General features: G+C 39.5%; 1 protein-coding gene across 5 annotated transcripts in view; it reads right to left on the minus strand.

Moving 5' to 3' along the window:
• nedd4l.S (NEDD4 like E3 ubiquitin protein ligase S homeolog) overlaps nt 1–26,170 on the minus strand; it is a 255,233-nt gene that overhangs the window by 140,403 nt on the left and 88,660 nt on the right. For all 5 annotated transcript variants that reach the window (XM_018235316.2, XM_018235308.2, XM_018235302.2 and 2 more), the window contains 2 exon segments: nt 21,363–21,436; nt 4,267–4,348 (listed from right to left, as the gene is read on the minus strand). In XM_018235316.2, the coding sequence (XP_018090805.1) occupies nt 4,267–4,348; nt 21,363–21,436 (156 nt within the window).

Below are 26,170 nucleotides of genomic sequence, written 5' to 3' on the forward strand. Positions count from 1 at the left end.
TTTTTTTTCAGTTATTACAGTTTTGCTAATGAAGGTGAATTGCCCTTTAAGCTGTGAGTCTAACTTCTCCCAAGAGACCTGTTATCTTATATTGTTACAATTAATTATTTGCTTATCTCAAAATTGTTACAAAAGTATCTTCTCTACAGCTGCGGCTATTCTGGGCTCTCTGCCGAAAGCCAATTAAGTTAGAAACTTTGTTTCTTTATCTGACTGTTCAGTGCAGAGAAAATCGGGACTTGCCAGTACAAATGAGGGACTGCGGGTTGAGCTGTCAAAAAAGGGACTGTCCCTCTAAAATGGGACAGTTGAGAGGTATGAAATATAGTTGATAGGTAGAAAGTGGGAAATAGGGTTAAGAGGCAAAAAGTGAGAAAAATATAGGTAAGAAGAAAGAGAAAAAAGGGGGTAAGAGGTAGAAAGAAAGAGAAACACAGGTAACAAAGAGAAATGTAGTAAGAGGTAGAGAGAAAAATAGGGGTAAGGGGGAGATAGAGGGAAATTGAGTAAAGGGCCTTTTAATTAGTGTACAGGAGTGTCCGTGGCATTGCACGTGATAATAATTCACTTTTCGGTTTAGAATCTGCATTTTCCGCACAGAACCTATAACAATTATATCCGGCACTTATTCAGCTTCGTTCTCACTGGCTCCTCTCCAATGTAACTGCCAGTTCCCCCTACCTGACAGCTGATGATTTCCAGCAGTAAAGCACAGAAGGCAGAATCATTCCCCACCATTCACACACAGCCCTGGCCGGTTCAGCTCTGCATAGTTAATACAGGATTTTCCAAGTCACATTCTGGTTCTGGGCAGTAGCAGAGCAAATGAGCTGGTGCCGTTCAGCACAGAGATACAGTAAACAGTTGTGGGTGGTGAAACATGGGTCAGTGAGTGCTGGATTTATTCAGGTTAGGCTGTTTAGTGTTTATTTACTCACAAGTAATGTGGATAGAAAGGTAGAAGAGAACAGGATCCAGCAATAGCATCTGTGGAATGTGCTCAGGGTGTAATACTAGCGGCTGGGTGCATTGAATAACTTTGCTTTGCCAAGTCAATAAGAAATAAATGAAATTTATGCCACAAAATATACGAAACTTCGGATCTAGTCCAAGGGTGTTTAATGTGCAAAGAGCTCCTCCTGTTATTAAAGGAGACATTTTATGTAAAAAATAACATTATACTCATTTAGATATAGAAGAATTGTGCTTAAAAGTTAGTGTTTCAGGTTGATTTATTGAATATTTCTGCAAAAACCCTAATAATCCCTCCCTTCTCTTCCACTTCCTGCTCCCTGAATTCCCAGGCTGTGCAGGGGGGCTCTCACTGTAGGACAGGAACCAATCAGCAGCTAGCAGGACCTGATAGGGAACTGAAGCCGGTCTGTGCCTGTAATATTCATTTCCTTTTTCTGTGTAATAATAAAACAGGAGCTTGTACTCGATCCCAACTAAGATATAATGAATCCTTATTGGAAGCAAAACCAGCCTGTTGAGTTTAAGTTTTAAATAATTTTTTAGTAGACTTAAGATATATTGATCCAATCTACAGGAATACCCCTTATCCAGAAAATCCCAGGTCAGGGCATTCTGGTTTACTGGTCCCATACCTGTACAAGGTGTCGAACTGGCAGGGCGGGATACCGGGAAAAAAACAGGTGGGCCTCGACCCTCAGGGTAAGGCCACACGAGGAGATTCGGGGAGATTTTGTCGCCTGGCGACTAATCGCCTCGTCTTTTGCGCGACTATTTCCCCGAACTGCCTCTGCGTTTTTCCCCATAGGCTAGCATGAAAAGTCACCTTTTCTATAGTCGCCTGAAGTTGCCTCACTTAATGGGCCCCCACCGGGCCAGTCCACCGTTCCGATCGTACTTGACAAAAAAAAAACGCTTTTTTACGCGCTAAGCAGTGCCTTTGCGCATTCGTGCTCGGCGTGTCATAGTAGGGAGGCAGGGGGGTCGGAGGGGGCCCTGGATAGGAGTCCCAGTGGGCCCTGGGCCCCCCAGTCCGACCCTGCCTGTACCGTGTACCTTGTGGCAGTTGGTACCCCTCTAATTATATGGAGGCGTGCATCACTGATTGCACTTATACTTACAGGTATGGGACCTGCTGTCCAGAATGCTCGGGACCAGGGGTTTTCTGGATAATGGATCTTTCTGTAATTTGGATCTTCATTCTTTAAGTCTACTATAAAATCATATAAACATTACATAAACCCATTAGGCTGGTTTTGCCTCCACTAAGGGTTAATTATATTAATTGGGATCAAGTACAAGCTACTGTTTTATTATTATACAGAAAAAGGAAATCATATGGATTATTTGGATAAAATGGAGTCTATGGGAGATGGTCTTACTGTAATACAGAGCTTTCTGGATAATGGGTTTCCAGATAACTAATTCCATACCTGTACTCTATTAGCTAGAAAACCAATCTTTAATAGAATGGTTAATTCTAAGCAACTTTCAATCGCCCTTCATTTTTTTTTATAATTTTCTAATTATTTGCAGGACTTCTTCAGCTTTGAAATAGGGGTCACTGACCCCATCTAAAAGACAAAATGATGTTTTTTGGCAGATGGGCATGGTGCATAAACTTGGTTTGAACTCATTCCCCATTGTAGAAGAGTGTGAGATGTCTAAATCCAGGAGCTGAGGAAAACATGGACGGGCTGAGAATAGAATTCTGAGATGGTTTATAATATTGTCTTTTAAATATTCTTTCACCCACCCTCCTCATCCACACCTTGGAGAAGCAGTAGGTATATTGATGATATACGGAGAATAAGTTGCTTACTCAATAGGTTGGGGTGTACGTGGAAATAATTGCAGTTAGGAATAGATATAAAGAGATAAACACTACTGGGAGATGTTATCCAGGTGACAACTGGGAGCGGTTCTTCACAGTATATTTATATGATATTCATCGAGGTATATGGGACGCCTGCCAAGTTATAGAACATACAGAACAATTCTCTACATGTTCAAAATGTCATACTGCTTCACAGTCAGCTTATTTCTGCATGCATCAATAATAATAATAATAATAATATAATAATAATGCATCTAACAGTGAGTCCCTGGATATTGGGATAACTACGGTTATACAGTTAAAACCTCAATTTTAAAGAAGTTCCCCCGCATTTTACATTTTTTTATTTGTGGTCCCACCAATTTATAATGCATTTCAATGGGTGCATTTCCCTGATTTTAAAGTGGATCTGTCACCCAGACACAAAAATCTGTATAATAAAAGTGCTTTTCAAATGAAACATGAAAACCAATTTCTATTTTTTGATAACTAGTTTGGATGGATGAAGACAGCAGCTTAGAGACCCGTGGTACCTGCAGAAGAGCCGCAAAGTGGTTGGATTTTGGGCAGAAAATCCCTGATTCCTCGACAGTGCGGGAATTCCGTGGGCAGACCCCTGGGTACCTGGCTATGTAGGGGCGCTCCACCAATGAGGCGAGTTGAGACACTCGCCTCAGGCGGCAGCACCCCCTGGTTACCAGGGGCGGCAAAAATGCCGCTCCTGGTAACTAAGAGCCGAATTTCCGGTTTTCAACCCGGAAATTCGGCTCTTCTAGTGCAGAGAGCGCAATTGCGCCCCGACCCCCTCCTGCGCAGAAAATGTGGGGCGGCAACGGAAGGCCGCCTCAGGCGTCATAAAGGCGCGGATGGGCGCTGCGGCTATGATGTGAGGCTGTTTCCCTCATATCTAAGCCACATGGTAATGCACGTGCAGTGGAACAGGGAAGACACAGTATTTCTACTCTCTCCCTATGGATTCCTAATCAGGAATTGGAACCCTGCAGCACAAGGCAGAGCAGGAAGTGCGGAGCACATGGGAGATGTGATACATTTATAGAATTCTATTTATGAATGTTACAAGACAATTGGATGAATAATTACTTATCTGTTATAATTGTGGTTTATTTAGATGCACTATAATCATTCTGATGACTCACATCCATAATTTAGAAGGAAGACAAACACATAAAAGGGTAAAGGCAGAAATGGAAATAGCTTAGCTGAACTACAGATCCCAGCATCCTCTACCCCGTAGATCTGTGATGTAAAGTTGAAGGTGGCTGACTGTGGAAGTTTTATGTGTTATGGGATCCTGTTCACAATGTTGTACTTTGTATTTGTGTCCATAAACAAGCCCTTGTGTTTTGGCCTGACCTGCCTATTAATGTTGTTGTCAAACAAAACATCCTCCTTTATATGAGCAGAACATGAGAAGGCTATAAGTCACCGGGACTTACCTTCTTTATTGTCTTTGTCTGGACCAACGCAAGCTCTCGGTTTTCATCTGCCACATACAGGGACAGTTTCACATAGGGATCACTGCAAAGCAAAACATATTGTTACAAAAGCATTGTAAATATTTATCCAAATTCAAATGTACCATCATCATTATTTATTTATATTTATTTATAGATATATATATATATATATATATATATATATATATATATACACACACACACACACACACACAGCTTGATGTCGGCACAACTCGTATTAAATCGCCAAACGAGCGGATCTCCCTCCGATATGCCCACCTTGAGGTGGGCAATATCGGGCAGATCCGATCGTGGGCCCTAGGGCCCAACGATCGGATCCTAGCATTCGGCAAACGGGCGGTCGGATCGCGGGACAGCATCAACGAACAGATGCGGCCGCGATCCGACGGGATTTTCTGTCCCATCCGATCGAGATCTGGCCGACTTTCGGCCAGATCTCGATCGGGGAAGCCCGTCGGGGGCCCCCATACACGGCCCAATAAGCTGCCGACACAGTCTGTCGGCAGCTTTTATCGGCCCGTGTATGGCCACCTTAAGAGTGAACAGTGCCTGGGTGCATGTAGCCTGAAACAATTAATGCAGGACCGAAAAAGGCTCGCACACACAGGTCTTATGAAAAAAACAAAAAAAGTGTTTATTTACCAAAATACGACTGACGTTTCGGCTAGCACTTTGAGAAAGGCTATATTGCTACATATTTTGCTAAATAAACACTTTTGTTTTTTTCATAAGCCTTTTTTCGGTGGGCCTGTTTTTAAGTATTCTAATAAAGTATGTTTAATTTTTAAAGAAATTTTGTCTTAAACGTTCCTGGTATGCACCCATTCATGTCTATATTTATTTATTCTATTACGGGTAGCACCTGGGTCATTTGTCTTTTGGAGTGCGGAGAAAACACAAGGACTATATATATATATATATATATATATCGCCAACAAGTAACGCAATGCTTTACTGCACGCATATATATTGTGACCCATATATTGTGACTACGCATTCCAGTGACATCAGAGATGGTCATTTTATTGGAGCATCATTGTAGGGTTTGGGATTGGGGCAGAATGGATTACACTGGAGGGTTTGGGAAATGGTGGGGATATTACCAGGGGGAAAGAACCAGGGATATGTTACGCCCATCACTACGTATGGCAGTTCTAATCTGCCAGTCAAACCATTTTAAAGGGGTTGTTCAACTTTAATTTGAATTTTAGTATGATGGAGAGAGGGATAGTCTGAGACAATTTGTCTTCGGTTTTCATTTTTTATTATTTGTGGTTTTTGAGTTATTTAGCTTTTTATTCAGCAGCTCTCCAGTTTGCAATTTCAGCAATCTGGTTGCTAGGGTCCAAATTACCCTAGCAACCATGCGTTGATTTAAATAAGAGAATATCAGAGTACTTGAATAAAAAATGATGAGTAATAAAAAATAGCAATAACAATACATGTGTAGCCTTACAGAGCATTTCTTGTTTTGGACGGGGTCAGTGACCCCTATTTGATGAAAAGAGTCAAAAGAAGAAAGCTAATAATTAAAAAAACAGTTTAAAAAATGACGACTGACTGAAAAGCTGTTTAAAACTGGTTATTCTATAACATACTAACGTTAACTAACTTAAAGGTGACAAAAAAAATCAAAGCATACAAAAGCTTGTCTAGCATGTAGGTGTATGGGTAATATAATACCACAATACATTATTTAGAGGTACAGGTATAGGATCAGTTATCTGGAAACCCTTTATCCAGAAAGCTCTGAACTATGGAAAGGCTGTCTCCCATAGACTCCATTTATCCAAATAGTCCAAATATTTAAAAAATATTTCAGCAGCTGCAGGTATAACTCTGGGTGCAACAATCTGATTGGGTCTTTGCCCAGTCTTTATAAATGACACCCAATGGGTTATGGATGCAGCATTATATGTACTTACATGTTCAGAAGAGGGATGAAGGAAAATTAGGACTTCAATTCAAAGGGGAAAAAACTATGATAATCAGATATGTCCAACCTCCGCTCTACAATACCCACCTTCTAAACTGGTAACACTTGATAGGGAGCATGCTCAGTAGGGGTATCTACTACAGGTATGGGACCTTTTATCCAGAATGCTTGGGACCTGGGATTTACCACATAAAAGGTCCCATACCTGTAGTAGATACCCCTACTGAGCATGCTCCCTATCAAGTGTTACCAGTTTAGAAGGTGGGTATTGTAGAGCGGAGGTTGGACATATCTGATTATCATAGTTTTTTCCCCTTTGAATTGAAGTCCTAATTTTCCTTCATCCCTCTTCTGAACATGTAAGTACATATAATGCTGCATCCATAACCCATTGGGTGTCATTTATAAAGACTGGGCAAAGACCCAATCAGATTGTTGCACTCATTGTTATACCTGCAGCTGCTGAAATAAAGCAGAACACTGATTGGTTGCTATGGGTTACTGCCCACGGACAAATTTGCCCAGTGTTTATAAATAAGCCCCACATATACAGTAAGCAAAACCCTGTTGCTATACACACACGGAGAAAGGGATATGATTTGTACCTTCCTATCTGGAATATGAAGCGGATTTCATATCAAACAGACTCTTTATTCTCATGGGATACATTGAATACACAAGTGTGGGGAGTAGTGTTTATTGCTGAAGGCAACAATCAGTTCCATGTTTGAACACACAACAGTGTAAGTATGTGCTGCAAGCTGGTGGCCAAAAGCTGAGCAAGATCTGGGTAGTTCAGCTACATCTAGTGGCCGCAAGCACTAACTGCACCTTCTAACCGCTTGGGTTAGGGAGTAGGAAGAGACAGGCAATTGATAAAGACGCCTATAGCTTGAGCACTTGTGTTTACATTTAATCTGCTTTAGGTGCAAAAAAAGGGGGCAGTTTAGAAAAGCTTTGATTTGCTGGCTGTCAGTTTTAGCGCATGTAAAATGCAATACAAAGGGACTTTTATAGCCTTGTATAATGAAGAATATCTAGGGCAAGTTGGAGTACTATCACCCCCTCCCTTTTTCCCCCCAGCAGCCAAACAAAAGAACAATGGGAAGGTAACCAGATAGCAGCTCCCTAACACAAGATAACAGCTGCCTGGTAGATCTAAGAACAGCACTCAATAGTAAAATCCAGGTCCCACTGAGACACATTCAGTTACATTGAGAAGGAAAAACAGCAGCCTGCCAGAAAGCATTTCTCTCCTAAAGTGCAGGCACAAGTCACATGACTGGGGGCAGCTGGGAAATTGACAAAATGTCTAGTCCCATGTCAGATTTCAAAACTGAATATAAAAAAAAACAGTTTGCTCTTTTGAGAAATGGATTTCAGTGCAGAATTCTGCTGGAGTAGCACACTGATGTGTTTTAAAAAAAAAACATGTTTTCCCTTTAAAGAGGATCTATCGTGAAAATGAAAATGTAATATAAGCTTCATCATGCTGAAATAAGATTGACAGATTCATTGACAGATCCAATATTTCTTATGGGTGTTAAATACTCTGTATTGTTTCAGAAATAATCAAGTTTATCTTCACTATCCCTCTCTCATCATCTGTTTCTCTTCATTCTGTCTTCATGCAGCAGTTGGGTGTCGGATAATCATTGACAGTTAGATCCAATATATTTTATAGGGGGGGCTCCTTTCCTAGCAGATGAATTAGAGCTCACTCAAATAACTGATTCCAGCACAAACAAAATCTAACAAAATAACTGCCTTTTGCACAAATCCTGCATGTAGAGAGACATGATGTCTGGTGATTTTAATAGAGTGAGCTAATTCATCTGCTAGAGGGATAGTGAAGATAAATTTGATTATTTCAGAAACGGTACAGAATTTAGGAAAACTTGCCATAAGAACCATGGATCCCTAGGAGTAGAATAGTAGAATAGCAACGGCAAAATCATGAATCGGCTAATGGAGCGAAACAAGCCTGCTGGCATTTAGGGTTTATCCTCAGTTACAGACAGGGCCCAGTGTATTGACAATTTGCTATTCAAACAGATGAGATCCAACATCGGTGTTTGTAGTTTAGCTTCAAGTTAACTTTCAGTATGTTACAGAATGGCCGATTCTAAGCAACTTTTCAATTGGTATTCATTATTTATTTTGAATAGTTTTTGAATAATTTGCCTTTTTCTTTGGACTCTTTCCAGCTTTCAAATGGGGGTCACTGACCCCCGTCTAAAAACAAATGCTCTGTAAGGCTGCACATTTATTGTCATTGCTACTTTGTATTACTTATCTTTCTATTCAGACCCTCCCCTATCAATATTCCATATTCTCATTCAAACCAATGCATATGGTTGCAATGATAATTTGGGCCCTAGCAACCAGTTTGCTGCCGTAGCAAACTGGAGAGCTGCTGAATAAAAGGCTAAATAACTCAAAAACCACAAATAATAAAAGATGAAAACCAATTGCAAATTGTCTCAGAATATCCCTCTCTACATCATACTGAAAGTTAACTCAAGGGTGAACAACCCTCACTAAGCAATGCATCACAAAACTGTTGTCTTCCAGGGGTTGTTCACATTTGAGTTCATTTTTAGAATGATGTCGAGAGGGACAATTTTCAATTGGTTTTCATTTTACCCAATTTTCCCGTTTTCATAACAAATCAGCTTTATAAAAACACAGCGCCGTTATCAATAACGATTCCCTGCACAGTGGTGGTTCAGAATAATTTGCCGGAAATCCCGCAGGTCTATAAAAGCCAAGAAGCGCTGAGATGTCAGACGATATACAGCACTATTCTGAATTGCTTTAGTGATTTTTCAAAGGGGAAGGAAAGCAGCTCTTTCATCTGTTTTTCTTTACTGTGGAAATGTGGAGCCTCTGCGGAAATTTTTTTTCTTTGCTTCACTTTGCTTTCACTTGGTAAGAGAGCCGCAAGCTTCATTTTATTCACTGTGACCGAGTCTTTGATGCAGAAATGCAATCAGATTGGCTGCAGACTCCCAAATATTGGGTGGAACACTACTCAAATGAAAATCTTAAGGACACAAATATCAACAAACAAAACAACTCATTTAAAGGAAGAGGAAAGCTACCGAAGCAGTTTATTTAATAGATTAGCCACAATAGTGCAAGCTATAACACTATATTTATTCTGCAGAATGCTTTACCTTACCCGAGTAAACAGCTCTAGAAGCTCTCTATGTTTGTTTAGGATAGCAGCAGCCATATTAGCTTGGTGTGACATCACTTCCTGCCTGAGTCTCTCCCTGCTCACTCATAGCTCTGGGCTCAGATTACAGCAGGCGGAAGGAGGGGGAAAAGGGAGATTGAGAAAGGAGCAAACTGAGCATGATTAAGCCCAAGCCCTGGCAATTTAAGATGAAAACTGCTTCATATTTCCTCTCCCTATATTATTTTAATTGGGGCAAATCCCTATCCTTCTCAATGGTATGGGATCTGTTATTCGGAAACCTGTTTTCCAAAAGTTCCGAATTATGGAATGAACCTCCCCCATAGACTCCATTATAATCAAATAATCCAGATTTTTACAAATGATTTCCTTTTTCTGTGTAATAATAAAACAGTATCTTGTACTTGATCCCAACTAAGATATAATTAATCCTCATTGGAGGCAAAACCAACCTATTGGGTTTATTTAATGTTTACATGATTTTCTAGTAGACTTAAGGTATGAAGACCCAAATTAGGCAAAGATCTGTTATTCTGGATAACAGGTCACATACCTGTATAATTAGGTTTTAAAATTGTCCACATTGAAGCATTTCAGGTCTTTAAACTGGCCACAAATACACATGTTGCTATAAATATTATGATCTCTGTAAAGGAAAAAGGCCTAAAGACATTAGATCCAAGTTCCTGTAGTAATCCTATTTCTAAGTACAACAATTCTTCAAGTTGGCTGCACTAGAATGAACCTCCAAGTAAGCAGAGATAAAGAGACTTTGCACAGGAAAAGAATCAGTAGGACATACTCATTATTCTGAGTGGGAGCTACATTATGGATATGTATGTAATAATCACATGATCCTCCCCAAAACAAGTGTCATTTCTTGTTTGATTGAATATACCGTATATACTCGAGTATAAGCCGTCCCGAATATAAGCCGAGGTACCTAATTTTACCTCCAAAAACTGGGAAAGCTCATTGACTCGAGTATAAGCCGAGGGTGAGAAATGCAGCAGCTTCTGGTAAGTTTCAATAAAAAAAAATGAGGGTTTCTGCTCCCATTGGAGGTGCCAGTGTCTCGTTTTTGGATGCCGGCAACCATTCTTGGACGCCGGCGACTATTTTTAGGCGCCAGCGACCGTTTTTGCGCTTGGCCCGAGTATAAGCCGAGGTAGAGTTTTTCAGCATATTTTGGGGGCTGAAAAACTCGGCTTATACTCAAGTATATACAGTACCAAACGTCAGCCAGTTCCTGGCCACCAACAATATTCATGTAGCGCCTCTAATATTTCTTTTCATCTAAGAACAAGATGCAGAGCAAATATTTGCTTTCCTGAAGAACAGCCTAGAGCTCCTTAATGTCTGGATTGAATTTACAAGAACTGCCTGGTTACCATCTGTTCAACGGACCCACTGACATTTCTGGACGGGAAAATATATGTTATACGCGGTGAGAAACCAGAATGACCTTATGATCAATGTAACAGACACATTCACATCGATCTTCAACTTGTTTGTGTGAGCAAAATTAATTTATAAACATACAGACAGCCCACAGGGACTGCTGGGAAATACAGTGTGGTCAATAATCCCAGGTGGGACTAGATAGGCTAAAACAGACACATAAGAACTGAGATAGAATGGTGAATGGCACAACATAGGCAAAGCAACTGTATCTCTTAATGCAAATGTGGCCTAACGAGATAGAATAATAATAATTGTGTATCATGGGCTGTTACAGGAACTGAAGAAAGGCCCAAGAGGGACAACATGGAATCCTATACACCCCCACAGGACTGATCTTTCACTCTCTGTTGGTATCATTAATCAGTGTAAAGGTATGGGATCCATTATCCAGAAATCCCGTTAAATAATATCCAAATAATCCAAATTTTTTAAAAGTATTTCCTTTTTCTCTGAAATATATTAAAACAGTAACTTGTATTTGATCCCAACTAAGATATAATTAATCCTTATTGGAGGCAAAACCAGCCTATTGGGTTTATTTAATGTTTACATGATTTTCTAGTAGACTTAAAGGAGAAGGAAAGTCAAAAATAAACTTAAGCTCTAAGGGGCAAATTCCCTAACCTGCGAAAATTCGCCATCGACGGCTTCGCAGCCACCGCAACACTTCGCCAGGCGTAAATTTGCTAGGACAACGCCAATTAATAAAATGTAAAGTTGCGTCCAGGGCGCGGAACGCTGGCGAATTTTTGCTAGCGTTACTTCGGCAATCAAAGCGAAGATGCTCTTGCGTTGCCTAATTTGCATACAGCAGGAAATAATAAAATTGAGTGGATGTATAGGTTGCAGCAAATACATTATACTTACACAAGTCCAGGGAACTTTAATAAAATAAAATAAAATAGTTATATTGCCCTACACATGAGCCCAGTGTATAGTTTATGTTAGAAAGTGTAGGGGGGAACCCGGTTACCCAAAAAAGGTTTTTACGGACCCTGAAAAAAAGACGCCAGCGTTTTTGGGACTCAGAACATTTTTCCACTAAAAATTGAGGAATGCACTCCATTGCACTTCGCCTGGTCTGAGGTGGCGAAGGTAAGTCTGGCAAAAGAGGTAATGTTCAATAAAATCCGCATCTTAGTGAATTTGTGGAGTTACGTCCATTCGCCAGAGCAAAAATTTGCCTGACGATAGAAAACGAATGATCGTTATCGTCTGTCTCTTTCGCTAGCGAAGTTGCGCTTGCACTGAAATCTGCGAAGCGCCTGAATGACGTCACGCTGGCGAATTTTCGCTAGTCACTTCGCCCTTTAGGGAATCTGCCCCTAAGTGTTGCCATTGAAGAGTATATATATCTTTACCACCAAGCATTCCCTCATTCGTTTTTCCCTTAATCTTTGTGCTGCAATCATTTTTTTAAAAAAGTTTTAACATATATGTAAAAGAATGCCCTGGCTGCTGTCCAGAAATGCATCTGAATAGGACACCCAGCGGTACAAGAGTCTTCCCTGATGACGACGCGGTCACATGCGCAGCTACAAGGAATTGTAGGGCGGAAGTGATGCGCCAATTTGAAAATTGCGGCGCCAATTCGAAAATTGCGGCGCCAAACTGTTAACAGCGGCAAAACTTTGGAACAAAAGCAGCAATGATATTCGAGTTTTTAATGCGGCGTTTCAGGAGGGGGCCTAATGGCAAACATGATGAAGTAGGTTTTGTTTTTATTTCCTTCAGCCTTTAAGGTATGAAGATCCAAATTACAGAAAGATCTGTTATCTGGAAAACCTCTGGCATTCAGGATAACAGGTCCTAAACCAGTATAGTTATAAATTATAAAATTCAGCCCCTTGACGAGAGTAGAACTCAGCCCGGGTGTTTCCACGAGTTCTTTATCTCTCAGACACATTATGGGGCCGATTCACTATGGGTCGAATATCGAGGGTTAATTAACCCTCGATATTCGACTAGGAATTAAAATCCTTCGACTTCGAATATCGAAGTCGAAGGATTTAGCGCAGATAGTTCGATCGAAGGATAATTCCTTCGATCGAACGATAAAATCCTTTGAATTGAACGATTCGAAGGATTTTAATCCAACGATTGAAGGAATATCCTTCGATCAAAAAAAGTTAGCCAAGCCTATGGGGAACTTCCCCATAGGCTAACATTGACTTCGGTAGCTTTTAGGTGGCGAACTAGGGGGTCGAAGTTTTTCGACTATCGAATGGTCGAATAGTCAAACAATTTTTACTTCGAATCCTTCGATTCGAAGTCGTAGTCGTAATCGCCCATTCGATGGTCGAAGTAGCCCAAAAAAAACTTTGAAATTCGAAGATTTTTACCTTCGAATCCTTCACTCGAAGTTAGTGAATCGGCCCCTATGTGTATGGTGCTCAGAATTGCCTGCCATCAGGTAAAATGCAGAGTGTGTATGGAGCAATAATGCTCATGATTATTATTATTATTGCTGCAGCGGGGATCACTATGTTATTCCTTATACAATACTGTTTGCCGGCTGCCGCTGGAAAAGCTCACCCTGCAATCTTCTTGTTTAATGAATCAGAAGCGACTCAGCACCCACTGTTATGCGTTTCTCCACCTCATTAACCTTCCTTTAATTTATACAGACTCAAAATAAACAGAAAACAGTTGGCAAAATAAGCTCTGATTGCATTTATAGCGATATTGTTCGTGATAATGAAGGTACAATTATTGGGGAATACAGATATAAAATAAAGTTCAGCAATAGGAGCCATTGTCAATAGAAAGAAAAGTGCATTGGTCCCATCTGATATAGAGACGGCAGCAACAAAGGATGACCATATACATATGTAAGGTGACAGTTGAGTTATCTGACAATCAGTCCAATTGTCCAAATAAAGCCTGAGCATGAACATATGTAAGTGATGAGTCCCCTGTCGCTGCCTTACTGGTGATATATCATACAACATACTTCCCAAAATTTTGGATACAGAAAGAGAGACAAAAAGATTTGCTGTGGCAACATTTTGACCACGCCCATTTTTGTGACCACACCCCCTAATGACCAGCTTCATTAAACAAAATTTGGCAGGTTATGAAAGTTTGAACACATTTCTGTGAGTTTTATGTGTTATTACAGTTTTGCTAAGGAAGGTGAATTTCCCTTTAAAGGGGTTGTTCACCTTCGAACAACTGATTGTTTTCAGACAGATCACCAGAAATAATGACTTTTTCCAATTACTTTCTATTTTCTAATAGATTTTGGTTTTTCTAATATTGAATTGTAAAGTGTCCTTTTTCACTTTCTAAAGCAGTTCTGGGAGGGGGTCGCCGACCCTGTAAACTGTTCTAAATTGATACATTTAGTTGATACATTTCTTATCTTTGTCCCTGCTGAGCAGAATCCTTGACTTTCATTACAGGCAACGGTTAGAGTTGATACAATAGTTGTTAATACTCCAGAAATGCTGCTGTTGCAAAATTGTAACAGTTCAGAGTCTGCACCTGAATTACTGAGCTGCCAGACTCAAACACAAGAGACAAGAACATTCAACTTAAACTTAGATTTTGGAAAAACTGTAAAAAAATAAAATAATGGAAAGTAATTGAAAAAAGTCTGTATTTGTTGGAAACAATCTGAAAATTACTAAACTGAAAAAAGTGTTTGGAATGTGAACAACCCCTTTAAGCTGCAAATCACAATTTCCCCAAGACCCCTGTTTATTGTAAATTGTTACAATTGTTTCTTTGCTTATCTTAAATTGTTACAATTGTTTTTTGCTTATCTGAAATTGTAACAAATGTATCGTAGTGCACCTGCTATGTATTCTGGGCTCTGTGCCAAAAGCCAATTACATTTTAGAAACTTTGTATCTGAGTTGGGAGGTATAATACAAATCAGTATGAGAAGCACTGGAGCACTAAGAGTGCCTTAAGGCTCTTACTGACGAGCGTTTGAAGCTGCGCTCCCCTGCGTTCCGTTTTTCTGCATTCAGCCGCAGGGGAGCGCAGGAATAGACGCATTATGTTTTTTCCAATGGGGCTGTACTCACACAGGCGCGTGTAGGCGCCGAACGCAGGTTGAGACGCAACATGCTGCATTTTTCCTGGGTTCGGCGCCTACTGTGTGAGTACAACCCCATTGGAAAAATCGTAATGCGTCTATTCCTGCACTCCCCTGCGGCTGAACACAGAAAAACGGAACTCAGGGGAACGCAGCTACAACCGCTCGTCAATAAGAGCCCTTAAGGTGGTCACACATGTTACAAAGCTACTCAAGGTCTGAAGCTTCAAGCTGCCCATGTATGGCCACCGTAAAGGGGAACTATTGTGAAAATGAAAATTTAATATAAGCTTCCTCTTACTGAAGTAAAAAACTTTCTAAATACAATCAATTAAATATTGTGCTCAAGTTTATGTTCACTATTCCTCTCTCAGCATCTGTTTCTCTTCATTCTGTCTTCATGCAGCAGTTTGTCCTTGAATTTTCATAAGGGCAGGGGCACACGGGCAGATTCGGGGATATTTAGTCGCCTGCCCATTAATCGCCTCTTCTTCAGGGCAACAATGTCCCTGAATTGCCTTCCCCCTGCTATAATGAGAAAACGCCAGCGCAATGACACTTCGATTTCCCAAGTCGCCCGAAGCTGCCTCATGAGGAATCCTCGGACAACTTCGGAAATCAAAGCGCTGCAAGTGCATTGCAGCAGGCTATTTTTCATTTTAGCAGGCGGAAGGAAGGGTGAAGGCAGTTTGGGGAGATTGTCGCCCCGAAGAAGAGGCGATTAAATCTCCCCGAATCTGCCCCTGCCCTAAATGTGTCTATAATAGTTATACAGAGAACATTTTTGTAACAAAATAGCATTACATGGTTGTCGCACATCATTTCTTTGCTGCATACATTCTGGTTCATACAGTCCCATCCTGGGGGAGCTTTACTACCTTCAATTGATAAGCCACCCCCCCCCACCCCCATGGAAATCATTCCAATATACCACTAACCTTAGCCATAAAGCACCAATGAAGTCTCGACTGCATCTGATCCCTTAGTCCACAAAATCCAACCTTAGCCAGAACTGCCAGTAAGCAATATATGTGCAGATATTACAAGTCATACCTTTCCCTTTGAATAATATTGACTCTGTGGGCTTATAGACAACCCATATTGACTCCCATATTTGTGCTGATTGCATAACAATGACTTATCAGCTTCCCTGCATGACTACTCAGGCTTATTGTAAGTCTCTGTGACCAGCACCCCTGCCTCCAGAACTGGGAAATCATGTAATAGTGATATAGATATTCTATCTCCTGCTCTAACACAAAACAGTGTATTATTCTGTGCATGAAAAATGACTTACTGTGGCAGTTAGCAAACAACTAGCTTTCACTGCAATGGGGCAAATGTACCCAGTTTTAGTTAAAGGGGAACTATCGCAAAAATTAAGATGTAATATAAGCTTCACGATACTGAAATAAGAAACTTTCTAAATACAACCAATTAAATATTCTGCATCATTTCTGAAATAATCAAGTTTATCTTCACTATTCCTCTCTCAGCATCTGTTTCTCTTCATTCTTCATGCAGGAGTTGGATGTCAGATATTCATTAACAGTTAGATCCAATATATCTAATAGGGGGGCTCCTTTTGCCTAGAAGATATATAAGAATTTACTCTATTTAAATCACCATGTCTCTCTACATGCAGAATTTGTGCAAAAGGCAGTTATTTTGTTAGATTTTGTTTGTACCGGAATCAATTATTTGAGTGAGCTCTAATACATCTGCTAGGAAAGGAGCCCCCTATAAGATACATTGGATCTAACTGTCAATGAATATCTGACACCCAACTGCTGCATGAAGAGAGAATGAAGAGAAACAGATGTTGAGAGAGGAATAGTGAACTTGATTATTTCAGAAACAATGCAGAGTATTTAACTGATTATATTTACAAAGTTTTGGATTTCAGTATGCTGAAGCTTATATTAATTTTTCATTTTTGTGAAAGTTCCCATTTAATGTGCCCCAGTGACACTAAACATCTCTGAGCTCATGGGTGAGAAATTCAGTAGGTGAATGAGGCCACCCCTAGGAAGCAGAGTTGGTAATGGCTATGAAATGGAGAGGAGTAGCAGGGGAGAAAAAAAATGTTAAAGGGTAAGGCTAATGGCACATGTCATCAGGGCCATTCCTGCCATGAGATGAGCACCTTGCCTCAGGCGGCAGTGAACGGGCAGTTACAAGGGGCGGCAACAAGCCACCTCCTGTAACTTTAAGAGCCGAATTTCCAGTTTTTAAACCGGAAATTCGGCTCTGCTAGTGCAGAAAGCACAGTACGCACTCATTGCACTAGCGATACTGCCCCTTTTGACCTGCTCGGACGCTAAACTTTTAAGCACGGAGCGGGAGAGGGGGGCGGCATCAGCCCACGTATAACCCCTGCATGTCATATACACAGGTATACGATCTGTTATCTGGAAACCCATTATCCAGAAAGCTCCTAATTATAGGAAGAGCTATCCCCCATATACTCCATTTCAAACCATTCAAATTTTAAAAATGATTCCTTTTTTTCAATGTACTTGATTCCAAGACACTATTAATCCTTATTGCCGCAAAATAATTCTATTGGGTTTAATATGATTTTTTTTTAGTAGACTTACGGTAAGGTGAAAATAACCATGTCTTATTAGCCTAAACTTACACCAGATTTGGACTTATTATTTGTACCCTGGGTACCCCTGGAACTATAGCAGGGTGGCACCCCAATGTTTCTATATATCTGTAACCTTGTTATGAGCTAAGGGGGCCCAGTCTGAAGGTCAGTTAGGGGGAGATTTGGGGTGAGTAATTATTTGTACCCTGGGTACCCCTGGAACTATAGCAGGGTGACTGTTACCCCAATGTTTCTATATATCTGTAACCTTGTTATGAGCTAAGGGGGCCCAGCCTGAAGGTCAGTTAGGGGGAGATTTGGGGTGAGTGTTTATTTTTGCCCTGGGTACCTCTGGAACCATAACAGGGTGACTGTTACCCCAATGTTTCTATATATATATATATATATATATATATATATATATATAAATATATATATATATATATATATATATATATATATATATATATATATATAGATATAGATATATATATATATATATATATATATAGATATAGATATATATATATATATATATATATATATATATATATATATATATATGCACCGAATCCACTATTTTGGATTCAGCCGAATACCGAAGCGAATCGTAATTTGCATAACCTCGATATGAGCTAAGGGGGCCCAGTCTGAAGGTCAGTTAGGGGGAGATTTGGGGTGAGTGATTATTTGTGCCCTGGGTATCCCTGGAACTATAGCAGGGTGAGTGTTACCCCAATGTTTCTATATATCTGCAACCTTGTTATGAGCTAAGGGGGCCAAGCATGAAGGTCGGTAAGGGGGAGATTTGGGGTGAGTGTTTATTTTTGCCCTGGGTACCCCTGGAACTATAACAGGGTGACTGTTACCCCAATGTTTCTATATATCTGTAACCTTGTTATGAGCTAAGGGGATCCAGCCTGAAGGCCAGTTAGGGAGAGATTTGGGGTGAGTGCTTATTTGTGCCCTGGGTACCCCTGGAACTATAGCAGGGTGAGTGTTACCCCAATGTTTCTATATATCTGCAACCTTGTTATTAGCTAAGGGGGCCAAGCATGAAGGTCGGTTAGGGGGAGATTTGGGGTGAGTGTTTATTTTTGCCCTGGGTACCTCTGGAACTATAGCAGGGTGACTGTTACCCCAATGTTTCTATATATATATATATATATATATATATATATATATATATATATATATATATATATATATATATATATATATATATATATATATATATATATATATGCACCGAATCCACTATTTTGGATTTGGCTGAATACCGAAGCGAATCCCAATTTGCATATGCAAAAATATTTTAATTCCTTGTTTTGTTACAAAAAGTCATGCGATTTCCCTCCCCACCGATTTGGTGCAGCCGGGCAGAATGATCCGAATCCTGCTGAAAAAGGCTGAATCCTGGCCGAATCCCAAACCGAATCCTGGATTTGGTGCATCCCTAGGATATATATATATTTTTAAAAGCTAAATGTGTGCAAGCCCTGTTTGATCCCGTGCCTCTCTGACTTTGGATATGAGTGCAAAATCATTTGGGCCTATTAACTGGCACAACAATGGTTCTGAAGTGACAGATTTACTTGTTTAGTGAGAAATGGAACCTAGGTGAATGCTTTGTTACGCTTCAGTAAAATTGCTAACAAGGTAGAGAAAAAAAAAATCAAAATCCTCTGCTTTTCCCCAGCACTGTGAATGTGAAATGAATTAGCAAGCTCTCTGCCTCGGCTTCATGTCCTCCTCTCTAGGCAAGGGCACAGAACGTCTCTAGCGAGCAAGTCAGAATTATACCGATAATGAGAATACGCTCACATCCCACCTGCGCTATAACTTTAATCAGCAGAATTTTGTAAATTATCTTGTTAGTTCTATGCACGAGGTGCGTTTTGAATTCCTGCTGGATTTTAATTATATTTCCAAAACACTGTCTGTGCATATATGTCGATTTCACAACTATATCATAACACCTTCCACTTTTAATTTCCAAGAAAAATTCTAAAAAAGGAATATAAGCTACTTCTTCAGGATAGGAGATCTCAGCAGCATTGCATGAAAATAAAGCTTTCCACTAGAACAGGGATCCCCAACCTTTAGAACCCGTGAGCGACATTCAGAAGTAAAAAGAGTTGGGGAGCAACACTAGCATGAAAAATGTTCTTGGGGTGACAAATAAGGGCTGTGATTGGCCATTTAGTAGCCCCTATGTGGATTGTCAACCTACACCGAGACTCTGTTTGGCAGTTCATCTGGTTTTTAAGCAACTAAAACTTGCCTCCAAGCCTGGAATTCAAAAAGAATCACCTGCTTTGAGGCCACTGGGAGCAACATCCAAGGGGCTGGAGAGTAACATGTTGCTCACGAGCTACTGGTTGGAGATCACTGCACTAGAGGGTAGTCTGTCCCTGCAGTAACATACCTCCCAACTGTCGTAGGAAAGTCCTTATTTTGACAGCTCAACCCTCAGTCCTGGATTGTGACTGAATGTTTATTTGATCTCCTGCACTGAACAGCCAGAATATGATACAAAGTTTCTAACTTAATTGGCTTTTGGCAGAGAGCCCAGAATATGTGGCAGGTGCACTTAGATACTTTTGTAACAATTTATGGAATGCCTCCAGAACACATGATTGTATAGACACAGTGTCAATTTCACATCTAATAACCCAAGAACACATGATAATATATACACAGTGCCAGTTTCACATTTGATAACACTAGAACACACAATAGTATAGACACAGTGCCAATTTCACATCTAATAGCCCAAAACACATGATAATATAGACACATTTCATATCTAATAACCCTAGAGCAGTGTCAGCCTCATTTAGAAGACCTTACTTATTTTAGGGAACTTTATTTATGTTGCTTTGGGGAGACATGGGACCGGCAAACTTATGGTCTCATCATAATCAAACCAAAGTTCTAGACATCCAGATTTAAAGACAGACTTTGGCTTGATTCCGGCTGTCACAGTGGTCCTAGCATTTCCATTCATCCTTACTGAGTAATAGAAAAACAAATGACCAGCCAGATACTTTGTAAAACAAAGTTGACTTGCAGTTCAGTTGTACCAGCCTTCAGACGGCTGCTCTGTCTATATAAAATCTATGGGGTAAATTTATCAAAGAGTGAAGTTCCGCCACTAGAGTGAAATTCCGCATCTCCATTCATTTCTATGGGATTTTGAAAGGCGTATTTATCAATGGGTGAAAGTGAAATTTCACCCTTTGATAAATACGCCTTTAAAAACCCCATAGAAATGAATGGGAAGTGGCGGAATTTCACTCTAGTGGCGGAACTTCAGTATTAACTTCACTCTTTGATAAATATACCCCCATATGTCTATAAAATCCGATTTAAAGGGAATTTTTTTTTCGAGATTTATTATACCCCGAGGCTGCAAAAGGTCCACATCTGAAAATCCTGCATCTCAGACCTGCCGAGGTTGTATATACCGTAAGTCAATGGCAGATGTCCCTATCCTATTTGGAAGTTTCTGTTATCTGCGCTGGAATTAGCACATTTCAGGAAAAAGCCCGAAAAAATTGTACGATTTGGGAAAAACCCTGAAAAAATTGTACAATTTGGGAAAAACCTCAGAAAAAAATTCATACGATTTGGCTTTTTCGCTTAATTTTATTTGAGTTTTTTTTTTTATAATAAATAAGGTTAAATAGTGGATTCTAGTTTGGTTGGACGTTTTTATTTTAAAAAATCAGAAAAATGTGGATTTTGATAAATAACACCACAATGTTACAAGTAGACTAGAACTAGAACTGATTATATAAAAACAATTTACCTGGCCCCAAAGATGTCCTTCTTTGCCAAGTCGGTGCCGGAGACAATTTTTACTCTGAGGATGCGCGACTCCTCCTGTAAAACAAAATAGTAGTCAATGTTTGTTTTATGTGTTTCCCTGAAATCTGCTTAATAAAATTATATAGGTGTGGGATCCGTTATCCGGAACCCAATTATCCAGAAAGCTCCGAATTAGTTAAAGGCCATTTCCCATAGACTCCATTGTATTGAAATAATCGAAAGTTTTCAAAATGATTTCCTTTTTCTGTGTAATAATAAAACAATAGCTTGTACTTGATCACAACTGAAATATAATTAATCCTGGGGTTATTTCATAGGAACGGTGTATTTTTACTCAAATTAAAAGCATGCACAGTGTCTCACTTAAAACATTTATTAGTGAAATTCAGCCTTGAATTGTACTAATAAATGTTTTAAGTGAGACACTGTGCATGCTTTTAATTTAAAATTAATATTGGGTTTATTTAATGTTTACATGATTTTTTAGTAGACCTAAACCTTAAAGGGGTTGTTCACCTTCGAGTTAACTTTTAGTATGATGTAGGTAGCGATATTCTGAGATAATTTGCAATTGGTTTTCATGTTTTATTATTTGTAGTATTTGAGTTATTTAGCTTTTTATTCAGCAGCTCTCCCATTTGCAGTATCATCTGGTTGCTAGGGACCAAATTAAGCTAGAAACCATGCATTGATTTGAACGAGAATATGGAATAGGGGAGGGTCAGAACAGAAATATAAGTAAAAAAAAAAAAAGGTAGTAATAACAACACATTTATAGCTTTAAAAGGGATTTGTTTTTAGAGGGGGTCAGTGACCCCCTTTTGGGAGCTAGAAAGAGTCAGGAGAAGAAGGCAAATAATTCATAAACTATAAAAAATAAATAATGAAAACCAATTGAAAAGGTGCTTAGAATTGGCCATTCTATAGCATAACTATAGTTAACCTGAAGGCGAACCACCCCTTTAACCTTTTTAGTAGAGCTAAACCTTAAAAATAAGTGAATGTAAAACTGATGACGGGGCTATTCTAAGCCCCTTTTGCTTGTACATTCATTATTTATTTTTTAATTCCAAGATATTAAAGGATGCATGTACTAATTAATATGAATGAATTTAGTTACAACAGCACCACCTGCTGGTCAGTTTCCCACCAGAGGCTGCTCTGATGTTCTCCTGCTTAGGAAAACAATTAGAAACCTTTTTTTGAATCTTTCCTAAACAGAAGAACATCAGAGCAGCCTCTTTCTTTCTCCTGACAACTTCCTTGACTACTTGGTGGTCAGACTGGTGAGAGACTGACCGGCTATTGGAATAAAATGTATTCATATAAACAGTACGTGTATCCCTTAATATCTTCGAATTAAAAATTAATGAATGATGAATGTACATTTCAAAAGAATAGCACCCTCATCAATTTTACATTCACTTGTTTTACAGGTTTACTTATCCTTTAAAGTGTGAAGATTCTAATTACAGAAAGATCTGTTAATCCAGAAAACCCCAGGTCCCGAGTTTAGAACACAAAAAATAAAAGAAGAAGAAGAAGGGTTAAGCAATGCAATGATATTAAGTTTCTCCTGTTGAGTAAGTTGTCCTCGCATGCACCTGAACTCTCCATCCCAGCCACACAAATGAGCTGAGACTTCATTCTCCCCGAGGCTTTCATGTGTGCAGTGGCCTCAATAACTGCCTAATCCAACAACAACAACAACAACAACTGAGGGTTTTGTTAACCTTGCTGTAGTTCCTGAGCTAGCTGAGGATGCTGGGAGTTTAGAGATGTGGCTTTAGAGACAACAAATGGACTAAGATTAGTAAAGCAAACAGATAAAGCCCACGGTGCAGTAACTATACATCAGCCCGTGCCCACGACTACTTACACATGAGACCAGATTCCGAGTGGCTCAAACTGTCAGCTCTGCAGGGTCACATCCTACAAGTAGTATTCCTGCTGCCATGTCCCCCTACTGCCCTTTTCCCTTTCAGTTCTGTTCCTATTAATAATTAACTCCCCAGAGCCAAAATCAATAACCCGGCAACCCACTTATTCTTTTATGCCCTGAGGGAGGCGCATAGTGTTTACACAAGAGCCGTGCCCAAGGCAGTAACTCGGCCTCCTCTACAAGGACCCACAAAAACCCACACGGGGAACAATAGAGGGAAAGGACACAGCTCCAGTACTGCTGCACCCTTCCGCTTAATCTATTGATGACAAGCATGGGATATTGCAGGATGTTCTCTTGCCACTGGGGGGCACTACAGCTGCACCATGTAAGACAGATACTTGGGCATTGGGCAAGCTGGGCCACTGCAATTGGAATATTTCTAGCAGTCATTCCTTACATAAATAAGTCTATACTGTATTATTAAAAGAATGATCAAAAGCAAACCTCTAGTCAATCAGACATAGGACACTATTACGCAGCTGAGCAAGTCCAATATGCCTCATTTCAGCCTGTGATTAATCAGCTTAAAAGAAAACTATATCCCTCAAACAATGTAGGTCTCTATAAAAAGATATTGCATAAAACAGCTCATGTGTAAAACCCTGCTTCATGTAAATAAACCATTTTCAGAATGATATACTTTTTTAGTAGTATGTGCCATTGGGTAATCATAAATAGAAAATTGCCATTTCAAAAAATAAGGGCCGCCCCCTGGGATCGTAGGATTCACTGTGCTCACAAACAAACCATACAAGTTAGGTCACATGAGCCAATTAACAGACAGAATTGTGTCTTTTGCTTCCACACTTCTTCCTGTTACAGTTAGAGCTGCAGTATTTCTGGTCAGGTGATCTCTTCCTGTTACAGTTAGAGCTGCAGTATTTCTGGTCAGGTGATCTCTTCCTGTTACAGTTAGAGCTGCAGTATTTCTGGTCAGGTGATCTCTTCCTGTTACAGTTAGAGCTGTAGTATTTCTGGTCAGGTGATCTCTGAGGCAGCACACAGACCATCACAAAATGGTGGCTCAAGGCAAGAGATTAAAAGGGCAATATTTACTTAAATATATATTCCAGTTTGATAAGATTTTTTAATATGTCAGTTAATTTGATATAAACTATCTGTTGCTTAAGTATTCATTTTGGGGGTATAGTTTTCCTTTAACCCCATTGGAACTGGGTCGATCTTCTTTCTTAAAGGGGTTGTTTAACTTCAAACAATTTTCAGTTTAGTTGGTTTCAGATAGTTCCCCAGAAATAAAGATGTTTTCACAACTACTTTCTATTTTCTTTTTGTGACTGTTTATATCTATTTTTCTATTCCCGACTCTTTAACTGTTCTAAATTGATTCATTTAGTTGATACATTTGTTATCTTTGTCCCTGCGGAGCAGAAGTCCTGAGTTTCATTAAAGGCGGCTGTTAGAATTGATACAATAGTTGCTGATATTCCCCCACAGATGCTGCTGAGAAATAATGTATCAACTAAATGGAGCAAATTGTAACAGTTCAGAATCTGCTCCTCAATTACTGAGACACTAGAGACATGATCATTAAACTTTAAACTTACATTTTGGGAAAACATTAAAATATAAAAAATGGAAAGCACTTGAAAAAACTCTTTGTTTATGGAGAACAATCTGAAAACAACTCAACTGGAAAAATGTGCTCCTATCAGCCAGCTAGGGTCTCTGACCCTAACAATTAGTGAGCAGTTTATAAGACAGACTTGATGATATATAGGAAACAGCTTGAATAGAAAGATAATTAAATTTAAAATAAAAAAAGAAACTTTGCATAAATATGTTCTTTAAATTCGTCAAACTTCACCAGTATATTCTACTTGAAAATAAAGACCTAGTATTTATAAGGTTGTACTGGTCTGGTGGCACTCGAGGAGAAATCCCAGTGGCCATGAGCTACATGGCTCTGCCAACCTAGGCCACCGATTGCCATGGTCGTCATGGAAACCTGTTTGTAGTGGCCTTGAAAGGTATATGGTGTGGCAGTGGTAGGGGTCTAAACAGATCAGATATTGGGCCCTTGTTGTGCCCCAAACACCCAAGCCTGAGCGTATACAGGTATGGGATCTGTTATCCGGAAACCCGTTATCCACAAAGTGCAGAATTACAAAAAGGCCATTTCCATTTTATCCAAAAAATCCAAACTTTTAAAAATGATGTCCTTTTTCTGTGTAATAATAAAACAGTAGCTTGTACTTGATCCCAACTAAGATATAATTAATCCTTATTGGAAGCAAAACCAGCCTATTGGGTTTATGTTGAGGGCACATTTATCAAAGGTCAAATTCATGTGAGTTTTTTAAACTCCCATGAACTCGAAATTCGACCAATCGAAATGTATTAAAAAGTAAATCAGATTTTTTTCAACTCTGGTGAATAGGATCGACTCGAAAACTTGAATCCAATTCAAATTGAATTAGATTTGAATTTTAAAAACTCGATTTCAGGAATTTTGGAGAATGAATGTCAGGAAGGCTGCAGACAACAGCAAATTAATCCCAGGACCTCTCCCGTTGACTCAAACAGCAATTCGGCAGGATTTAGGTGGCGAATAGTCAAATTTGAGTTCTTAAAGGGCCAGTTTGATAAATCTCAAAAACTGAATTCAAATTTTTTTAAAAACTTGAATCAAATTTTAATAATTCCCTAGTCAAATTTGACAGTTTTGACTATAAAAAACTTTGAAAATTCAAATTTCAAATTTTTACTTTGACCCTTGATTAAGTTGCCCCCATATGTTTGAAGATCCAGGGACTGGTCCCATTGCATCTTGGGGTCAGGAAGGGATTTTCCCCCTCTGAGGCAAATTGGAGAGACTCCAAATA

Source organism: Xenopus laevis, chromosome 1S (assembly GCF_017654675.1).
Source record: "Xenopus laevis strain J_2021 chromosome 1S, Xenopus_laevis_v10.1, whole genome shotgun sequence".
In the NCBI taxonomy this organism is placed as follows: Eukaryota; Metazoa; Chordata; class Amphibia; order Anura; family Pipidae; genus Xenopus; species Xenopus laevis.